General features: G+C 31.0%; 1 protein-coding gene across 1 annotated transcript in view; it reads right to left on the bottom strand.

The window, feature by feature from the left end:
- The window catches only part of frm (farmer), a 41,996-nt gene that overhangs the window by 5,225 nt on the left and 14,332 nt on the right, over positions 1–22,439 (bottom strand). The window contains exons 3-5 of the mRNA XM_070111052.1: positions 5,248–5,377; positions 2,423–2,733; positions 1,567–2,332 (exon numbers count right to left, since the gene is read on the bottom strand). Of these exons, the coding sequence (XP_069967153.1) occupies positions 1,567–2,332; positions 2,423–2,733; positions 5,248–5,377 (1,207 nt within the window). The remainder of the gene's footprint in view (positions 1–1,566; positions 2,333–2,422; positions 2,734–5,247; positions 5,378–22,439) is intronic.

Raw genomic sequence — 22,439 nt, 5'->3', positions numbered from 1 at the left:
CTCAAATAATATGTATATATTTTTTAAAATATTTTTAATATATTTTTTTACATTTAAATATATGTTTTTATATTTTATTAGAAAATATATTTCAGCGACTCTTTTGTTTTAAAAAAACCATGTACAACAGTATTTTATTACAATGTAATGACGAAGTCAATTGGACATTCTAAAAAGTCGTGTGCAAATGGCAATAAGTGCATAGGTATGTGTGTACATATGTGCATGTGTGTATAGGTGCTAACAAGTGTGCATAATACTTGTCTAGAAAGACAAACGAGACAGACCTAGCAGAGGCTACCAGTTTGTGATTCTCTACAAGCATTCGTTAAAAGTCGTGTGTGTCAAAACTGTCGCGATTTGTTATTTTTTCTTTTCAAAGAATTTCTTGATTTTGCATATTTCACTTTCCATTTCTCTATACAGATGTTGCCTATTACCCGTTATATGCTTTGGCCGTATTTTGAACGTTTAAAATCCGTTTCATTTCGTTTTGTGTGTGTTTGTGCGCGCGCTTATATGTGTTTGTGTGTACTTGTACAGACATAATAGCTTAAGTGCATATAAATATGTAAAGATAAATAATATAAATAATTACATATGTTGTATATATTTTTTTATTTGTATACATATGTATATTACGAGTGTATATTGTGCTATGCATGTGTGTGTGTTGGTGCTTTTATGCAAAAATAGACTCGCATTAAATAAAATATCGCTGAAGAAAGTATATGGTAATAAAAAAAAATTAACACGAAGATTTATTATGATTTATAAAAGCTCTTAAAGCTAACCTAAACGCTTAATAAGCTTAGATTGAAATATAAGGAGAACCTAATAATGTATGCAATAGGAAGCGAGCGCAAATACGCGTACCGATCAGTGTGCTGCGGAAGTATGAGCAAATGTGCATATACTGTACAAGCAATTATAGCTTTCATGTTACGAAATACTAGAGCTTTGAACTTTATCGAAGCTTTCGCTTAATAGTTGCATCTCAAATGTTAGCTTCACAGTTATGTATATGATGAAATTATCTTTGAGATTAGAAAAGCTTAGTACAAAGCTTAAAATATGAACTTATTTCAGGTGCAGCTGGCTTCAAATTGAAATAGATTTCTTTTCAAACATATTATGACACTCGAAAATGCTTCTAATGAAAGCTCTTGAAACCTGCTGGCTTCAATTCTGGCATATCATGAAACTCGAAAATGCTTTTGATGAAAGCTCTAGAAACTATTTAAATTGTGCATTTCGTAAAATTTTCAAAACTGATTTAGATGCTCAGGTTTCTGAAAAATTTTGGCAGTTCAGATATCACATTGTTCCTCCATCATGAGAGGGTGAAAAGCACAAAAGCTCTTAGTTTGAAAATTTAACAAAACCAATCCAATAATGAGGACCACACAGCATGCTTCCGCGTATAGCTACTCACTTCAAATTGGTACAGACCTACTTTTTGTACTCTCTACTTCCAAAATAATATTAACGCTAGGTGCATCTAAGCTCAAACTTTCTATGCTTTATAAAATTTCCTATTATAATGTTTTATTTAAGCCAGCTAACCTGCTACATACGGGCTCCCAGGAGAGCCGGAATCTACATATCCCAATGCGCCCGGCCCCCCTGGGCCACCCGGACCTACTCCACCGAGCGGTCCGGGCGAGTAAGCACCACCGCTACCGCTACCTCCGCTGCCAAGACCGCCGCTGGCGCCATTGTTACCGCTTCCTCTGCCACCATCGTTGTTATAGGCACCATTGCCGCCATTGTTACCACTTCCTCTGCCACCATCATTGTTGTAGCCGCCATTGCCTCCATTGTTACCGCTTCCTCTGCCACCATCATTGCTGTAGCCGTCATTGCCTTCGTTGTTACCGCTTCCTCTGCCACCATTATTGCCACGACTACCACCATTACCGCTTCCACCTAAACCCGATGAACCGCTAGGATAATATGCACCGTTGCCGCTACCGTTACCTCCATTGTAAGGGCCGTTTCCACCACTATTTGGGCCGTTACCATTATTATATTGGCCGTTACCGTTATTGTATTGCCCGTTGCCGTTATTGTATTGCCCGTTGCCGTTATTGCGTGGACCATTTCCACCATTATATGGATCGTTGCCGCCGGTATATTGGCCACCACCATTATCACCTGGATATGGACCATTGTCACCAGGTCGCACTGTAGCGACAACATGTGCCGAAGGTGCTGGTATGCGCTCGCGCTCGCGATCGGCATAACGTGAAGGGCTGAGAATGCCTGAACCGCTTTCCACACCCGGTGCGTGAGAAAGTGAGAAACCTGGCGTAAAACCACTAGGCTTCTTCTGCAAAATATCATGTAGAGTTGAAGGAGAGAAGTAGATGTGGTTTAGGTCACAAAATTTTCATTTTTTTTTATTGATTATTCAACGTACATCACCCAAATGTAATACTGGAAATTCTGGCCGTGCGCCACCCTCGAACTTGCCACAGCCAATTGGGAAGTATAGCTCATCCCATTGCAAAATTACGCCATGGCCTTTTTCGCCATATACGGGATAGACCTCGACTGGTTTTTGTGGTTCCACGGTACGATAACCATGTGTATCGGCAACGTAATGTGTTGCACGTAACATATGGTAAGGATCGACGTAACCGTAACAACCGTAGGTAACGCCATCAGGACCGCGGGTCTCATGATGGAAATTGCCCGTCTTACCGATATCATAACCATAACGGTAGGCATCTTAAGTGTGTCCAACAGAAAGCAAGTGTTTTGTTATATTTTTGGTATGCGGAAGTTGATAACGGATTGTGGTGGAATGGATATTATTTTTTTAATTAATTTTAATAAACGAATATTGAAGGAATATTTCATTTTTAATACAATATAGAATAATTTATTGATGCTTTCTTCTCTCATCTCATAGCAAAGAAATCGTTGTAAGTATCATAAAAAGAAAAGTTACAGTAGTGTTTGGGTAATACCTCATAATATTTAATAACCTATAATTTCTTTACATTATTTTTATGACAACAAATACAATAAAAATTGGCAATAAAATTAATAGGAAAAAGTTAATAGAAAAATATTTTAAAAAAAGGCAAGAAATCTTATTCTTTGATTTTGCCATAAAAAAATATGTATCGTTTAGACCCTGCCTCAGATAACACATAGCTTAACACGCAGTATATCTAAACTCTTACTATGTATAATTAATTGTACTACCTTTTCGCTATTGCGCAGCTGTTTATAGAAAAATATATGTATAAATCACTCTAAACTTGAAAGCCAGAGCTTTATTTCATTTCGGGGCCACACGAGTACGACGAGTGAATGATGCGAGTGGGATGAAAGGTATGGATGTGGATGCGGGATAAAGGATGATGGATGTAAAGGTATCGAGGACAAGAAAAAAAAGAAGTTTATGCACATTTCTAAGTAAACATTTCATTAAGCTTTTATAGTATTGTGAAAGCTTTGAGAAGGCATATATTTTAAAATATTTACTCCTAACGAAACGTTTAAAAGAAAGCTACAGACTTTATGGCATATTATTTGCGATTAATATGACACAGCGTTCATACATACTTTACATTGCTTCAAAGATATTATTATTTATAAGTGAAAGCTCATAGGCGCTTTCAGTATAAGCAAGTTACAGCAAGCTTTCCAGCTAACTTTTTCGTAGACTGCGTTACTGTTTTAACTAATTTTTGAAAATTAAAATTTAATTTTTACAGAATTTTAAATATTTTTTTTAATTTTAGTTTTTTGAAAAATTTTAATTTTAATTTTTTGAAAAATTTTAATTTGTTCAGAAATTTTAAATTTTTACAGAAATTGTTATATGTTAAAAATTGTGAGTATTTGAAGCTCTTAGTATATCACAAAACAAAAACTTTTTTAACTAGTACAACAAAATTCGAAATAATTATATTAAAATTGATACAAGTTATAGTATAAGAGTTGGGTGGGTTGGAGTGGAGTGGCGTGGCGTGGATTTGAGTTGAGTTTGAGTTGATTTGAGTCGAGTTGTGTGTGTCGGTAATATTTACAATTTGAGACGAGTTTGGTTGACGATATATATATTTTTGGTTGTTGTTGTTTATTTCGATATATTACTAAATAGATGTAGATATATAATTGATAGATTTGTGTGCGTCTGCTTTGTTTTAACTACGTTTACGCATTCTTTATGATTTTATTTGGTGTTTAGTACAAAGCTACAACAAAAGTAACAACATAAATAAATGATATAAATATGTATGTTTTGTTTAAACGCTTGAGTATACGATTTCTAATATTGTTTATGTTGTTGTTTTCTGTATTAACTACGATTTTTGTAGCATAAGACAATTTTTTAATTTTTTTTTTTTAGAATAAACTAGTTTTTTATTTGTTGTTTAGTTGCTTTTGTGTTTGGTTTTTATTAAGGCTACAGCGCGCACTACTGTTAATTAATTAAAAAAATAATTTTATTTTAAATAAACAAAATGTCTACTAATTATTTAATAAAAGCTAAGAATTTTAATGTACAAAAAGAACGAAAGAAACAATTTAAAATATTTCTATAAAAATATTGGATAAATAAACTAGCTACAAGCTGCTACTTGTACTGTTACAAAAACGAATATAATAACAACAAATCTAAATAACAACTAACTGCGCAACTAAAAAGCCGAAAGGACATACGAGTCCTTGTCAAGAGCTCGTCATACAGCGCAAATTTCAATATAATATTTATTTATATATAAAATGTGTATATAGATAGATATGTATGTATAAAATGCTACTAACAAAACAACTACTATGTATGATTTGGCAAAAACTAAAATGATTATGTGAGAGAAAGAGATAGCAAGAGTGTAGAGAAAATAGTGAAAAGTAGTGACTAACCAGCTAGTCAGTTGGAAATAGAGAGATAAAGAGTGTAAGGATTGTTACAGGAGAGCATAGAGCATAGTTAGGAATACGCAAGGAGCGAGTAAAAGAAAGTATAGAAAATAAAAATATAAAAATTTCAAAAATATGGAAAATTACAGATTTTAGTATAGTAGGCAGCGGAAATATAGAGCAAAGTAATTATAGTAAATAGGAAAATATTATTGCTATGCGTCTGTATGAAATTTTAAATTTTGTATTTCTTTTTATTTAATCGCTAAATATTTTTTTATACGATGCTACGAGTGCAAATGTTTGTATGTATTTTAGTGCATTTGATGGTATTTTGAAAAAATTGAAACAATTTGTACTTACTGGTATCGAAATTCGACGAATAGTATTGTTGATTGGTCGTTTTTTGATCTTTGATTTGCAGAATGAGGCGACGATTTTCCTTATCGTAGTTTTGAGAGAGAGCGCATTGCACTAAAATGCAAGCGATGGCCTGTTGATTGAGACAAAAGCAAAAATTAATGTAGTTAAAAAATTTTATAAAAATATTTTTTTGAAATATCGTCGTTTTTTATGCAAATTTCGCTGAAAAAATATAATTTTACAATATTTTTTACGAAATAATTTTTTATTTTGGTGTCGAAAATGCTAGTTTCAACTGCTCATTTCTAACTCCTCATTGCAGTATTTATGGGAATATAATATGTATGCAATCTATTTATGGTAAATAGACACAAGTATATTTGGCTTATACCTTTATTACAAAACATTTGTTGCCATTACAATCGCTTAATTCCTGTGTATATATGCCTGCACCCACGTATTCTTGTATTTACTTTCGCATTACAACTCTTTTATGATAGTAACCACAAGTCACATAAGCCATTTATCAAATATTTCAAAAAATTTAGCTCATATACGTAATGCCTGCTACACACTTATGAACATAAGACTACCATATTCAGCTGTATATAGGTATGGGTGCACACGCATGCAAAATTTTGACAGCAGCAACAAAGAAGCGGCGTCATGAGTAATTGCCCAAATGTGGTGTGAAAATTATGCAACCAAAATAGTAAGCAAATCACTTGCAATTTATAATAATAAAAAGTGATTTCAGTTATTTTTTGCCGCTTTTCATTCGCACATAATTACCAATTGTAGTGTCTGCTGCCAGCGTATCATTGCGTCGGATCACCGTTGCGTTGGCAAATGGCTAAATTCTGTTTGCTAATTTATAGGCGTTCGGATTTATTTTCAATACTTTGTATAGATTTTTTCTATAGACGAATGTCTTTTAGTTTCAATTGGCAGCCGCCAAAAGCGTAGAAGACGCCCACACACGCGCTTCAGAAGCGAATATGAGTAATACACATACACAGACACAAAGCTGATGCTTAAATGGAGCACACTTAAGCGGCTATAGTATACATATATATGTACATATATTCAAATTGTATATATGTATGTGTGTTTATTGCATTGTTAAATGGCCCACTACAAAGTTAGAGCTGACAACTTGTCACTTGAAAAGCGCTTGACTGAGCTGCGCGCGCCAACGGTAAATGTAGGTTTATTTATTTGAAATGAAGATTTGATTGTGTAAAAATCGCTTGACAGGTTAGCAGTCTTTTTTTCCAAAATAAATATGACATCAAGCCGAGACTAAATGTGAAGATGAGCGATTTTAAGCTTTTGATTGTGTGTGTGTGTATGTGTATGTGTGCATGCGTTAAATGCAAATTTTATGAGCTGGTAAAATTTGGTAAAATGAGAACGTCGATAATTTAAGCACAGTTTACTGCAAATGAGAATAACTATAAAACTGGAAATGAACAAATTTGTTTGTTTGTTTTTTTTTTAATTTATTTGTTTTTCATTTAAATTTCTGTTGTTTTTTTCTACATATTTGTTAATAGGCGTCATGTGATTCGAAAAATATATAAATTTGGATTTTGCTATGACGATAAAAATTAGCTACTTATATATTACTTTGTTATATAATCAACTAGTTACAAACGAGGTACCAGTTCATAGTTAACTGGACCAACTATCGTTATGCAAGAAAAGAGATATTTTAAATTATTCGAATTAATAATTCGCTCAATGCAGTTAAAATAATATGTCAGAATTACATATAAAATATAAATATTGATCAGCAGATTTCATTAGGCAGACAAAATGCAGTTTTTCCAATCTGTTTAGTTACTCATTTCAATTTAATGGAATGATGAGGGTATAATTGTATAACCAAACAGCAAACTTTTTTGACTTTTTCGCTTTGAAAGTAAGCCGTCGATATTTTATTAAACTGCTATTTCAAATTTGAAAATTTCTTTTATTTCTAGATTTGCTTTGGGTGTCTCTTAGCAATCGGATCTTTGATGCGGACTACCGAAATATATTTTTTGATCTTCTAAACTTATTTATCCAAGTTTCAAACCATACGAAATTTTTATATCTTATTTTAACCGTGTTTCAAACCATAACATATTTTTTAATCCTATTTTAGCCTTGTTTCTAACCATGTAAAGGTAGTCAGCTAATTAATTTCCTCAACTACAGAATTTTAAATTTTCCATTTGAATTCTTACTTCTACTTAGATTGACTACGCTTTTCGACCAATTTTATAAAATTTGTTTTGGCTCTCAAGCGACCTGACAAAGCGCATGTGCGTGAGCATCTATTTTCTGTGACATACACATTTACAGCTATTTAAATGCATATGCCGCTTTGTGTGAATGGCTGCACATAGTTTTCATAGTTTTGAATGACAGCAATTAAAATCGAGTTATTTCATGTAACGTTTATGCAATATTAATAGATTGCTATGTTGAAAAATGTCGTGCGTTTTGTTATTGCTTTTTTTTTTTTTAATACAGCTTTTTCATTATTTGCGCATTTTAAGTTTGAAAACTCTTATTTTTTTAAGCGCTTGAATCTTGTTGGTTGATTTTAGTTAGTGCTCATTGCATGAGCGTTCTAGCTGTTTGCATAATTGCAGCTTACTGTCTGGCAAATCTCCCAATTTGCGCAATAAATCAACTAACCTTTTTTAATATAAAAATGTTTTTATATAAAAATATTGGTAAATTGGACTTAAGAGTTTAATTGCGCAAACGACATTTTTTTTTAATTTTGTGTGGACTTTATATTGTTTCAATGTTGAAAACGTGTTGCTATGGGAAAAAAAATTAAAATTATAGTTTCGAGTTTAAGCGAAAAGCATATTGCATTTATGCATGTATGACTTATGTGTTTGAAGTACGCGTATATGCAAATCCGCTATACTCTACGTTCCGCCTTAAATATTGCATATTCATGCTCGTCTCTGCAAATGTCAAAATCATCAAATCGCGTACGCATAAACATTCTAATTTGACCTGATTGGAAAAATTGATGAGCCATGGTGTACTTAGATGCAAATGTATGTGTATCTGTGCCCAATTTCGATGGAAATTGACTTTAAATGAAGGCAAGGTAGATTATGCTTTTATACACATACGTTTACATATTTTTATATACATATACACATGTTGCATATTTTGTAAAATTTTTAGCAGCACATTTTTTCAAAAATTTCTCATCACTGAAGATCTAGCAAAAACATTACACAGATGTATATACACATACATATACGTGTGGTATATGCATGCATTATAGGAGCATCTGGATGTCGAGCTCGTTAAAAAAGCATTTACATGTAGGCATAGATGATGAAAGAAAAACACGAACAATGTCCTTATAATTATAATTTAGCATGACAAAGAACATAACTTGCTATTATTGCAGCTGAATGAGATTATGGTGAACCACTTTCACAAGTCATTAAAACATAATATATATATTTTAGTATATGTTTAACAATGAAAACAGAATACAAAAATTGCTGTCATATATTCACCTTGAAATTTTTTGTACACAAATGTGACTTGGTCCATAGATATGTGATGTATACATATGTATACATATGTATATACCATATATATTTTTATTATCTTCATGCACACATGCGCTTTCATAAGCATTTAATCATTAAAATAAAAACACCTTTCCAGTAAATTCAATTAATTTGTGTGAATGCAAATATTTTTGTTACAACCAAAAACATTTCAAGCAGAGTTTTTAATTAAGCGCTTTTATTACACCACATAACGTGCTGCGACGTTACGTATACGCTGTGTATGTCCTAAAGTACGAGTATTCATTAATTTAAGCAAGGACACGCATCACTTACGTTGTTCAATGCGGGGAAGACTGTCAATAATCAGTCAAAAAAAGTTAAATTACATTTTATTGTTCAGAATAACAGGTTTTTAATAAAAATAAACGAGCGACTGCCGATGCACAATAATGCCATTTTGTAGCATTTTTTGCGTTAAAAATATGTTTTATCTGTTATCAGGTGCGATTGGTAGGCTTATTAAATCATCATAAATCAAATCGCGTGAAACAACAATAAAAATGTCACTTTTACTTAAAATTTGTTTACATTTTTAGCAGTAAAATTTAAATTATTTCTATATATCGTTAGGTAAGCTGGACATGGATTCCATTTCTGGGCTATGGGTGTTGTTCGAAAAAATAAATGTATATGAAAATTAATTTTATATTCATTTTATATTCATTTTATTTTTATTTTATCATTTCGTTTTAATTTATTTTGTTTATATTATTTTTTTTTCGAAAAATTATTTTTTAATATTTTAATTGTATTTTATTTTTTTTTTGTTATATATTAATTTATGATTATTTTTTGTAGTTTATATTAATTTGTTTGTTTTTATGAAAAATAATTTTGTACTTATATTATTTTCTTTTTTATTACATTTAATTTATGTTTTTAAAATTTATTTTTATTTTATTTTATTATAATATTATTTTATTTTAATTTTTTTATTTTTGTTATTTTATTTTATTTATTTATTTACTTATTTATTTTATTTATAATTATAAATAATTATATTAAATTATATTAGTTATATTATTTTATATTAGTTTATTTTATTTATTTTTATTTATTATTTTTTTTTTTTTATTATTACTTTTTTCTGTTGCCAATAAATCGAACCTCTATTCTAAAATAAATTTGAATCAAAAATATAAAATAACTTTTGTTTTTCTTTTTTTAACTGAAAGTTTATTCCAATACATTCTAAGTTTCTACCGTATTATTAGTAGTCATTCTAAATATCGTTTTTTCGTGCAATCATAATCTAATTAATTTAGCTTTGCCAATAAATTCAAATTTAGGCGGAAACAAATTAAAATGTGTACAAATTAAAGCTGGACTAATTGGAAAAAGAAAAAACAAACCCATGCAAATAGCCACTAAATATCAATACTAGCAGATAATCAAATATGAAGATTATCTGCTGCGAGCTGAGTTGGATTTGCGTCAGCAAATTGGTTGAAATATCGCTACAGAGCATAATAGAAACATTCTTGCCATTACATAAGCATACTATTACAAACATACATATATGCTATATATATATACATATATATGATATTCTTAAAGTGAGCTTAATAAAATAATAGCACCGGTTCTAGCATAATAGCTTTCAAAAAAACCTTCGCACATATTTATTGAACTATGAAAATAAAAATATACATATTTATAGTATTGCCATAAATTTGTGCTGAAATTGAAAAAAAGTTTCATTAATGCTAAGTTTAGAAAACATCTTTTTTCCTCTATTTGTCACGTTAACTTCGAGAGGCAGTTCTTGAACAAGTATAGTATATACAAAATTGTATAAGCAACACTAGCCATATATATGTACATGTACGTAAACTGTATATATTATACAATTAAATACTCGCATATATTTTGTACACATGTATAGTGTTAGATCACAGCCAGCATAGCTCATCAGTAATTTAAACTAACCCAAACTTAGTTGTTTTCCAACCAGACCAGACCTAACCAGACAAGCCGCATAAAAAGTGAAAATTAGCAATACAATTCGTTAAAAATCGCACGCTTTTAAAACAAAAAACAAAAAAATTTAAAAAAAAAACAAAAATTTGAAATAAAAACACTCGTTTTTCGTGTATTTCAAAAACCAGACGCTCAGCCAAGTACCAGCTATGTGGCTTCGGTTAAGTTCTTGGCTTATGTATGCATGTATGTGTGTGAATTTATTCTTTGAGCCGCCAAGTTTGGTGGAAAAAATGAGGAATATCAAGTTTCTATAATGTATCAAGTTTCCATACCTTAATTAGACACTTGGTTCGCTGTTCAATACTTTTGCTGCAAAAATAATCAAATTAATTCAATTTTATGTTCTGAAAAGTTTTATTTTGTTGAATAACTTCTTTTCTGATTTGAAAATTTTTTATTTCATTTATTTTCATTCTTTGACAAAAGTGGAAGTTGCAGGCAAACGACCTTCAATTTATGGTATATTTGAATAACCGAAAAAAAGAATCGCTTGATTAATGTTTCGACAACAAACGTGCAGATGACGAGCGAGTGAATTAAATATTTTATTTTCAGCTTTTTTTATTATTTTATTTAAAAGATTACCAAATATAGCTGTTAAATTTTTCAAAAGAACTAATATTTATATTGAAAAAAATATATATTCTTCTATCTTCAGCTGGCCCCAGGCATGGTACGATTGGTCACTTTGACACTGACCGCACCGGCTTATCAAAGCTCTTCATGAATAAGGTAAAAAGTATTCCATAAGCGCAGAAGTTACAAACAACTTCCGGTGTACGCGCAGCCATTACAACACCTGCTTTGCATCGCTTGAAGCTAAATAAATATTTATATATTTATATAAAAACACAGGCGCTCAAAGACAGCTCGGCGGCTAAGCTGCGTGAGCATAATTTCGTTTTGGGCGTAACGGCGCTGCGTGTTTGCGTAAATTATTACCGAAGTCATGATGATTTACTCAATGCGCCATTTGACGTCCGAGCAACCGACCGACCGGCTTTGGTTGAAGGTAAACCGTGTCATTATCACCGCTAGCGCGCCAATTGATCGCTGTAACATCAACTTAAGTATTCTTAATAACATTTTAATAGAATTTCATTTTCTTTTTTTATTGTTTTTGTGGTTTTTTGTTGTAATTCAAAAATTTCGCGTGAAATTTGCAACAACTTTTGTGTGTGTTGCTCGTGAAAAAAGTTCAATAAACTTGAGTGTGAAAACACCTTAAATACATAAATTACACGCTTGCAGTCAACGTACGGCGGCAAAGACCTTAGACGACTTTAGAAATAGATGCATATATTTGTTGTAGATATATATACGTATATATTTACTTCTCACACTCTTTTTTGGCGTATTTCAATTTTGGCAAAGAATTCGCCAAAGAATTCGTGCGCTTTCAGACGCATAATTTCAATGTTTGCTTTAATGGAACAAACACAGACCAATTAATCGATTTTAGTCGATTGACATGGCTTCTATTAGACACCACATAATAAGCAGATGAATTTAAGAATAATTCAGTATTTTATTATATACAAGTATATATAGTTCAAAATAGGAAGATAGAATGAGATAGCAGGATATGTGTAGGGAGAGGTAAATAGAAGAAACGACTGGAAGTGGGATAATCAGGCGAGTACATGGATTGGATTATGTTAAAATAGAAATGATAGGTAACTGATAGAACGAAATGGGGAAATGAAATTGGTATGAAATATTTGGGAAAAGAGTAATAGGTGGATTCGGAGGATGATAAAGGATATTGTTAAGCAGTAGGAAGGGGAATTAGGATATAATTAAGAATCTAGGACGGTAATTAAAGGAATATCAAGGAGGGTAATAACATGAATGAAAGGAATTGGATATGGGAATATTTTTTTCGGAAAGAATAAGGATTATAGAGAGGAATTGGAATGAGATTAGGAATATGGGCTAAGGGATAGGATAAGGAATGGTAAGGGAACGGATGGGAGAATGAGCATTATGGAGAGGAAGGAGCTGGATGTGGAGTGTGTTGAGAAAGAAACAAAGATTATGGAGAGGAATTGCAAGGTCAATAGAAATGAAGAGCAAAGGGCTGAATAATGTATGGTAAGGGATCGTGTGGGATAATGAGAATAGAAACAGTTTATGAGAAATATACAGAAAGTATAAGACGCATATGGACAAGAAGGATGGAATGTGAAAGTTTTATAAGAAAAATATAATTAGGAAACTGGGAATCGGATTCAGGTGTAAAAGTCAATGTGAGGGAAAAAGTAAGCTTGGAATTTGATAAGGGAATAAAGATAAGGATATGATGGTTTATAGGCATGAAACTGGACTCTGGAATAAATTATTGGAATGGGAACTGGAATTGAAATAGGTTGAAAACGATGAAAGAATATGGTTTTGGTGAAAATGGGATGAAAAAAGATAAGTTTCGAGAATTAGAATGGAAATATAAGAAGATAAGCGAATAGGGAAAAATAGTTTTAGTTGGAGATCAGAACATTTGGAGTAGAAGAAAAAGTGGAAATATAAGAAAAATATAGAAACATGATAAGACATAAGAAAATTATGTAGAGAGATATAATATAATATAACCACTTAGAGTAGTTAAGGCGTAAAATTTAATAGATTGCAGATAAAAAAAGGAAAAGAAAAAAGTAAGATACAAATCTATTTCGAATTGGTAATGTTTAGGTTGGATGCATGAACCAAACAATTGTATATATTTAGAATTTCAAAGCACCTTAAAAGTCGCACAAATTCGAGTGAATCTATATTGCTAATACTAATTCTCCCACCATATTTTTGCATTAAGCCTTGCCTCTGCGTTTTCGACAAGGTCGTTTTCGTACGCTTAATAGGCGTTCAAATCAAATTAACATAAACATGACTGCACTTTTTTGACCGGTTTTTCACATGCTGATTGAAATATTTAATATTTGTATATATGATTATGATGAGCACATACGCAACTATAAACAATTACACACTTACTCGTATGAATACAAGTGTTGTAATGGTTAGAAAAAATGCATAAAAGTAGCCACCAGCTGAGAGGGGCCGTTAAGTTTGTTGATGAGAAACCAAAATATGGGCAGTTGTTGAACTGGTTGTCCCAGATATATATGTGCACATATTTGCTGCACAAGTGTACTACCTTTCTGCCAACTACTGACATTTGACGATTGTCAAAAAATCCATTTTTCAACATAATAACGCATTATTTGCTGCATATAAAATTAATAAATAATATGTGTAGATATGTACCACTATGTATGTACGTATGTCTGTATGTGTTAAAGCACACAAATTGAAAGCAAACATTAGCACATCAACACAACAAATGGGCATGGCATGCGTCTCGGGCGTCTAAGCCTATGAACATTTAACAGTGAGCCAGTGAGCATGTAATTACAACAAAGCATAAAAGTTGGTAGTCGAAGACTTGACAGTGAGAACAGTTAATGCAAACAAAAATTTACGAAAATGTGTGGCAAACATACAAACAAACAAATGATGCGCGCACGCGCACACACATAAAAACAACTACATGAATTTGCATGGTAAACGCATTAATGCTAATGCAACAACAACTTGTAATGACAGCGTGCGCCAAATACGCGGTATATATACATATGCGTGTGTACATGTATATGTATATATATATATATATATATACCTGTCAACATTAAATATTTGCGAACGAGAAGTGTAAACTCATGTCTTACACGCTTTAAAGTTGTTGAGAAATTTTTAATGTGCCGCGTGTGTGTTTATGTGTATATCTGCATGTGTATTCACACATAAAAAACTTGGAAGAATTCAATAAATTTTAATTACAGGCGCACGAGGCGCTTGTGCACAAAAGGTGACAACAACAACAAAAAACGCTTTCCCGCTGAGCGTCCGCTCTGACAGCGTTATGAGCATAAATGCTGTTTGATAGACAGATAGACATCCAGTCTGGTGCAGTGACAGCGCGTTCACGCAGGCGCTACTGCGCTGATGATGACGATGTTGATATTTTCAAAGAATTACATTGCGCATGCCTTGTGAAGGCATCTAATTATTATATGTATGTACTTTTTTTTTGCCTGCTGGCGGCATACCTCTCCTTAATTGCCGCAGAGAGCGCGAGAATTGGCAGCTGTCAGTATGTCAGACAGTAATGTGGGCGTACTTGAGACAAAGTGGGTTGATTCGATTTGATTTTAGGATTTTTGCGCAAACTGTGTCGAGATTTTATCGCCACTTTTTCCCACAATGAGAGCGCTATGAGGCATCCAACTATTTCTTGAGTACCTTATTCAAAAATCGAAAGGCTGGCATATTTTATATTAACTAACCTCAAATCTTGCTACGCTCTAAGCAACTAATTATATGCAATGTAGACAGACACATAAGAAAGAGTTTTAATAACAACTTTTACGACAGTTATTTCTAGCCAGAAATATTAGCATGAAGACGCCATGAGTTCTGTGATTTTAACTATTTTCATCTATAATACTCTTCATGCTCTTTGTATGCGTGATTTTGTCACCGCAGTAAAATTGAATATATGTAACTTTAATATGCGCACAAGCCATAAATATCATAAACGTCATTGTTTTTTACTTCAAACAATTCACACTCTGTCTACAGACAAATACAGTGGCAGACAGTAGTGATGTGTCAGCAACTAAGCTGCTGTTGAGAATAACGCGCCGTGAAACGGTACATCCGTGAGCGTAACGCTAATATTCATGAGATGCGTGCAGCTGATATATTGAACTAAATTGACAAATGCCGTTAGGTAAAAAGTGTAAAAATCTACATACGAATCTGAAAGTGGTTTTCGAAATTGAGCACAGAGCTTCGACAATCATAAAATATGTGTTAATATCGACACTGATATTGTTGTCACTATTGCAGTATGACCACTATACTATTTTATATTATATTATCGATTGCTTTCTTAATTCCCAGCAAACTAGCTTGGTGGCTCATCTTGGTTTGCATAAAATATTTTGTAATAATTCGGAGAGCTTCAAATGTTCACCTTGAGCTGTCACTGTTGCTTTATGGACAAAATTCAAAACACAAGCATACTTAACTCTCTTCTTTCGATATATTAAAATTAATAACATAATAATAAATGAATATTATGCGGCTGCAATCGATATCTATGTGTTTAGGTGTGCGTATTTTATTTCAACAAATTGACAGCAGTTGAATTTATAATAAATAAAAATTAATTTAATAACACAATAAGCTGTCAGTGTTGACATACCTCACAGCAACTTTGAAGGATACAGATTGAGCTTGACTAATTCGTAAAATAAGTCAAGCAAATTGATTATACAAATATATGCCAAATGTCTGACAAGGTAACTTTTAGGATTTGATATTATGCCAAATTGTATATTAAAGACAAAAATATTGCTTATTGTAGTAGAAAAAATAATTATCAAGCTAAGAATGAAAATATTTAGAATTGTAATAACCGAACTATTTTATATTGTTTTATGCTTTATTTGACAAATTTTACAACTTTTTAGTTTGTTAAATATTTCTAATATGACAAACTGGAAAAACTAATAATTTTGGCCATTGTATTATAACATTACCTCATATTGTAGTGTAATATGCATTTTATAATGCCAGGTACACACTATGGCAGTTTTATGACGAGAACTTTTATAATGAGACAAAAATCAGCATAGATGCTGTTTTAACGGTAAAAAGAAAATTATCAACAAAACTGTGTTTATTTACGAAATTGCCGTAATGAATTTTTTATTTTTATTTTACAAAACAACTTTTAAATTAATATTGAAATATTTTTTCTGTGAAATGACAAAAGAAAAACAGCACAAGCACAATAATAATATACAATGGATGTTTAATTTAGAATTATATAAAAAAAAACCTTTAGATTATTTAAAGACTACATTTTAAATTTAATTATAATTAAAATGCAAAACTTTTGTGACTTCAATTTTACATGAATTATTTTATTAATAATTTGTTATTTTTTTGATTTTGTTTGAAAAATTTCAATGTTGCAATTTGAAATATTTTTTATTCATTTTTTTTTTTGTATTAATGGGGAAAAAATTAAAAGCTAAAAATTATGCTATCTTTTTCGTTAATAATTAGTAAGTTTTATTAAACCTGTTAGTAATACATGCAGATAAATATAGGATTAAGTTATTTTGAAAGCATAATTTTTAGTAATTTAAGCTTTTTCAAAATTTTATAAAAAAAATAAATAAATTTTGAAAAATTTTAAAAAGATTAAAAAATTCTTAAAATTTGTATCTAAGTCTTATTTGTATTATATATTTTATTTGCAACCAAGAAAATTTGTTTAAAATAACTATATTTATTTATTTCCAAGTTCAGAATTTCAATATAATGAAAACTATAATCTAATATTTTTTTCTGTATATATTTACATATGTTTCGACACAAATATGAAAAATATTTTACAAATAGTTTTAAGCAGTTTCAAATAAATTAAATATATATTACTTTTTAAAATATGAAACAACGAATATTAAAACAAAATTTTGTAGGTAAAAGCCTGCAAAAAAATTGGAGCCAGTTTTCTTAATTGTAGCTCATTTTTTCGAGATATCATTTTTTAGTTGCAAAATTGTATATATGATTAAATTAAATTTGTATGTCAAGCAGAAAAATGTTGTCTTATAAATTTACAATATGTAAAATCCTGTTGAATTTTGTGCTTCAACTTCTGTGTGCATATATGTGTAAACACTAAAAAAAAATTTTTTTTCGGCATTTGAATCCTCCTACAATATTGGCGAACCTAACAGAATTTAGTAAACAAATTATGTTACATAACCTATAAAACTACATATATACACATGCTATATACGGGGGTACTACTCTTGCAAAGAGCATACATAGAAAAATTTCAAATATTTGTAAAATTATGAAGTATGTGTTATGTATATCATGCGCTTGACTGACAATGCCACACAGCAACAAATAATAGTTTGTGCACCGAAAACTCGGTTTTGAAGCAATACTAATAGGCTGTGATTAATTGATGCCATGCATTGTATATATAAAACTACAATTGTGCATACAAAAGTGCCAAAGAGCACAATGCTTGTTAATTTTCCGCCCAGTCTTTGATTGGTTTGTTGAAAAATTACATATGTATACGAGTATATTCAGTGATTATATTGCATTGTATGAAACTAGAGAATGATTTTGTTGCTGCAGTGCGTGCAACAATTTAATTGGCTTCCAAAGAGGGACTAATAGCAGTTAAGTGCAAACATTTGTTAGAAAGTGTTTGCAATTAAAAACAAAACTTGATTTTCCAGCAAAAATAAAACGACGAAAAAAATTATTTTCCAACACTGAAATTTTCAAATTTTATAAGCTTATATTTTTACCCCACAGCTCGGTGCAATAGGCTTAAATAATTTTCGTTTAATTAGTGCGCATAAGAGTTGCTTAATTTGTGGTCGCAAAACCGCAACGAGAATTGGCAAGCCAAGCCAAGCTTTAATGGCCATTTTAACAGCAAACTGAAAGCAAATATGCGCATATTAAGTTTATAAGTTCATTAGAGTAGACATAGCATTTTAATAAGCGCTTGAATGCATTTCACCGCACATTAATGCCTTCCATTTTACATTTAGGCATTTCCTCTCAGTTCTCGGCAAACAAAGTGGCACAATTTTGAAATTGTCAATCAGAAAACCATTCAATAATTTGAAGCTAGCGCTCAAACATTTGTATATCATGACGCCAACAAGCGATTCATAAACTGAATTGAGTAACTGACACGAAGTGAGAGACGCGAGATGCGCACGCAGTTCGGTAGCCGGTTTCTCGAGGCTGCACTGAGAGTGGAGTCACATGTAGAGCTGAGGTAAAAAATTACACAGCTTGTTGAAATTGAAGCGGCAATAATGTGTGAGTTGAAGAGCGTCTAAACGAAGGTCACTGCATTGCAGTTTTTCTGAAATCTTAATTTATTTTCAACACAAGCATATAAAAATACAATACATACATATATGTATATATGTACACATGTTTGTCGGTTGTTAACTTCGTTTCGAATTGCTCTCGCTTGACAGTTACAAAATTATAGCTTGCGGGCAGGCAGTGCGGACGAGTGAACTAAGAGAAAATTACGGAATTCAACAGAATAATTTTTTTTTTGTTTCAAAAACCAACAAAATTGTACAAAAAATTTAACAACAATGCACCACGCCCTGCGACTGCGTAGCAGCGCTTGCAAGATTAACTGCGTTCAGTTATCCACTTGGCCTTAATGAGACATTGGAGCCGCACAGCGCCGCCGCAATGGCAAATGCTGTGCACTGCGACGCTGCCGACCACGCACGTTTACTTCGTGCACCGCAAATAAATAACAACAACAAAAAAATATGCGTATCTCATGTTACTACCGCCACACTGCCGGCAGCACGCTGACTCGCTGGTTTACGATTTTAATGAAACTGTGGCAAATTCTTCCGCGCTAGCGACAGGTTATGCAACGATTTTGACCATGAAAGCGTGCAAGTGAAATTTGTTGTCATACAAAGTTCATAAATATTGCACTACTTACATGCATATATATATTTATGCACATATGTATGTATGTATGTGTATATTGATATTTAATTTGGGTTTATCATCATCGCTGTGCCTTGGCGCTGCTTGCTCGCCCCTGAAACGCCAATAGCAGCTGCCAATTTTAAGGTTACTTTTAATGCGCTTAAAGGAATTTATCAGAATTTATGTATTTAATGAACATTTTAATTTATGTGAAAATGATATTAAGTAAATACCTGCGTGGGTTTTTGCAAAAATATTAATAATTTTTGCAGTTTTTGTTAAAAATTACTCACCTAGAAAGAGAAGAAAAGAGAATACGAATTAGTTTATTTTGAAGATTGAAATATATAATTAAATATTAATATTATATTTATATATAATTTAAAAGTGATATTTTTTATTTAAACATATGTAATTAAAATCGTAATAAATATATATAAATAGGTATTTTTTATAAATAAAATATTTAAATATTATATTAAACCTTTTATCAATTTAAAAAAATGTCATCAATAAAATTATAATTTAAAAAAATATTTATTTATTTGCCATATATTACGGTGGATCAGAAAATCGATTGTTTCACTTTATACACTGAAAAATGTGTAGATAGGCTCCTCAAAAAAAGTCTCCACAAGTCTGAGCTCATAAATAAAATTACAAATAAAAAAACAGAAAATTATATATATTTTCCATATATTAGAGTGGGTTAAGCAAAATGTAATGTTTTGCTTTTTTATACTCCTAACACAATTTTGGTAGGAGCATTAAAAAAATTCTCTCGCAGCATGTGCTCTTAATTGGAAAGATCACCGCTTTTTAGTTTACAAATGTACTATATAAAAAATATCATATTTGTTGGAAATTGAATTCTCTACAAAAATGGTCTCTTAAAATATGAGGAACTTTTTGCATTTTCTGACAAAATTTACTAAAGTCATTTCAACAAACATAAACAACATGCAATTATGTTAGGTTTCCTCCTTAATATTTCAAATAAAATTAACCTTAAAACGCAAACTCTTGGATATACGAATTTTTCACATGAATTTTGAGGTTTTGTGTAAAGGGTGTTGCTGGAATAACAACTATACAGACATGCACGGTAGTGGTATTTGCAAGCGCTAAAATTAATATTGAAACGGATTTTCAAATGCATAAATTAATGAAGCATTAAATATTCAAATACTTTAAATTACACACATATACACACATGCACACAAGCAATTAAGTGGTTAAAAGTAATATACGGCAGTTATAGGTTTGTTGCTAAAAGCTATTTTAGAACACTTTGTTGTAATTTATGGGTCAACTAACTCTTTGAAAATAATTATAAAGTAAGAAATACTGCGGTTCTAGTAGAAGTACAACTGTGGGCATGTGACTCACACTACCGCAGCGGGTGTGTTTCCCGCACTGGCCGTTAAAATGTCATAAGTAAGGAATTTATGTAATTAAATTTGCGAATGTAAGGATGACGAGTTGCCTCAAATTATGCTGATATTACATACATACATATTAGCGTGTGTGTATTTGCTTTTCGCATCCGCTCTCGTAACTAAGAAATATTCTTATATAGCTTGTGTTTCGTAAAAAACTACGAAAATTTACGAGCACTTAACGAGTTTGCAGAGGCATTTCGTATCATAATTTATATAACCACATTTGGGAAAGTTCAATGGTATTTCTAAAATTGGTGAGAAGACAACTGTAAACAGCGATATGAAATAAAAAATTAGCTCATCAGCTTACAATGCCGGATGAGGTGTATTGAAAAGTTACTATCGCATGGCGCTAATTGCCTGCTGAGTTGCGAAACTTCGCAACGTAAAGTGGTAAATTTATTGAGCAAGCAGAAGTACTGTAATTCTTAATTTATAAATAGTAACATGGCATATAGAGTTGTAACTGCCGGAAGTGATTTTTGTTTTTGGGAACAATTTTTTGCTAGCTCATTTCTATGAATATAGATAGATATGGAGATAATATTTTTTTCGGCAAAAGTAAGCTAAAATCTTCAAGAGTTTAGTTGGCTGTGAATCGAAATTTTTTTATTTATTTATTTACTTTTATTTTAAACAGAAGCGTGTAAATTGATACTATAATGAGTAATAATGCAACCGGAGGCTTGATAGATTTAGTCATCACATACATAAATACGTTCTTATGATTTGTTTGCTATCAGCTTTCATGTGAAGGAGCAATATCTAAGCACTTTTATTGAAAAATATTACTGGAAAATGCCAAAAAAATTATATTTTGTTTTAACTTAAAATTTAAATGATTGGTTTTTAATTTATAATATCTAAAAGAAATTAATAGAATATACAAGTAATTTCCGCAGGGTTTACAGGCCTGCAGCATATATACAATAAACTGCTTTAATGTTTTAACCATTTAAAATATTTATTTGTACTTTTTTATTTTCCTACTAGTTGTTGTTTCATTAAATAATTTCTTTTATTTATTTTTGTTTTTTTTTTGTTATTTTTTAAATTAAAAAACAATTTTATTTTTTTTAATCAGCGTACATATGTTTTGCTTCAGCTCGGCCAAAAATTTAAATCAAAATCACCAAAAAAGTTTGCCGAAACTTTTCAGCTAAGCAAAAAAAATTACCCTCATTATTAAATAAAAAAACATATATTAAATTTAATTTTAATTATATTTTCTACTACTTTGTTTCTTTTCAATCTATTTTCTTTTACTTTCTATTTGTTAATTTTTTTATAAGGCGATTTATTTTTTTCAAGGTTTAATATAGAAAAATTTTATGTTTATTACCGATCGGCTAACAACTTACAAAATTACAAAAAAAATGTGTTAGGATACTTATTAACAATTCAAACAAAAATTTTCATTAATAAATAAAGAATAATATATAATTAATTTTTTTTTCTTAAAAATTTTTGACTTCTTATAAAAATTCTAACCTATAAAACAGCTCTTTTACATAAAAAATAGCTAATATAATTATTTTTTATATTTTGAATTCTTAAATTATGTAATATATAAACATATTTTCCATTT

The sequence above is a fragment of the Bactrocera oleae genome, chromosome 6, assembly GCF_042242935.1.
Source record: "Bactrocera oleae isolate idBacOlea1 chromosome 6, idBacOlea1, whole genome shotgun sequence".
Lineage (NCBI taxonomy): Eukaryota > Metazoa > Arthropoda > Insecta > Diptera > Tephritidae > Bactrocera > Bactrocera oleae.
The sequence above is the reverse complement of the archived record's forward strand: the minus strand, read 5'-3'. Positions and strand labels throughout refer to the sequence as shown.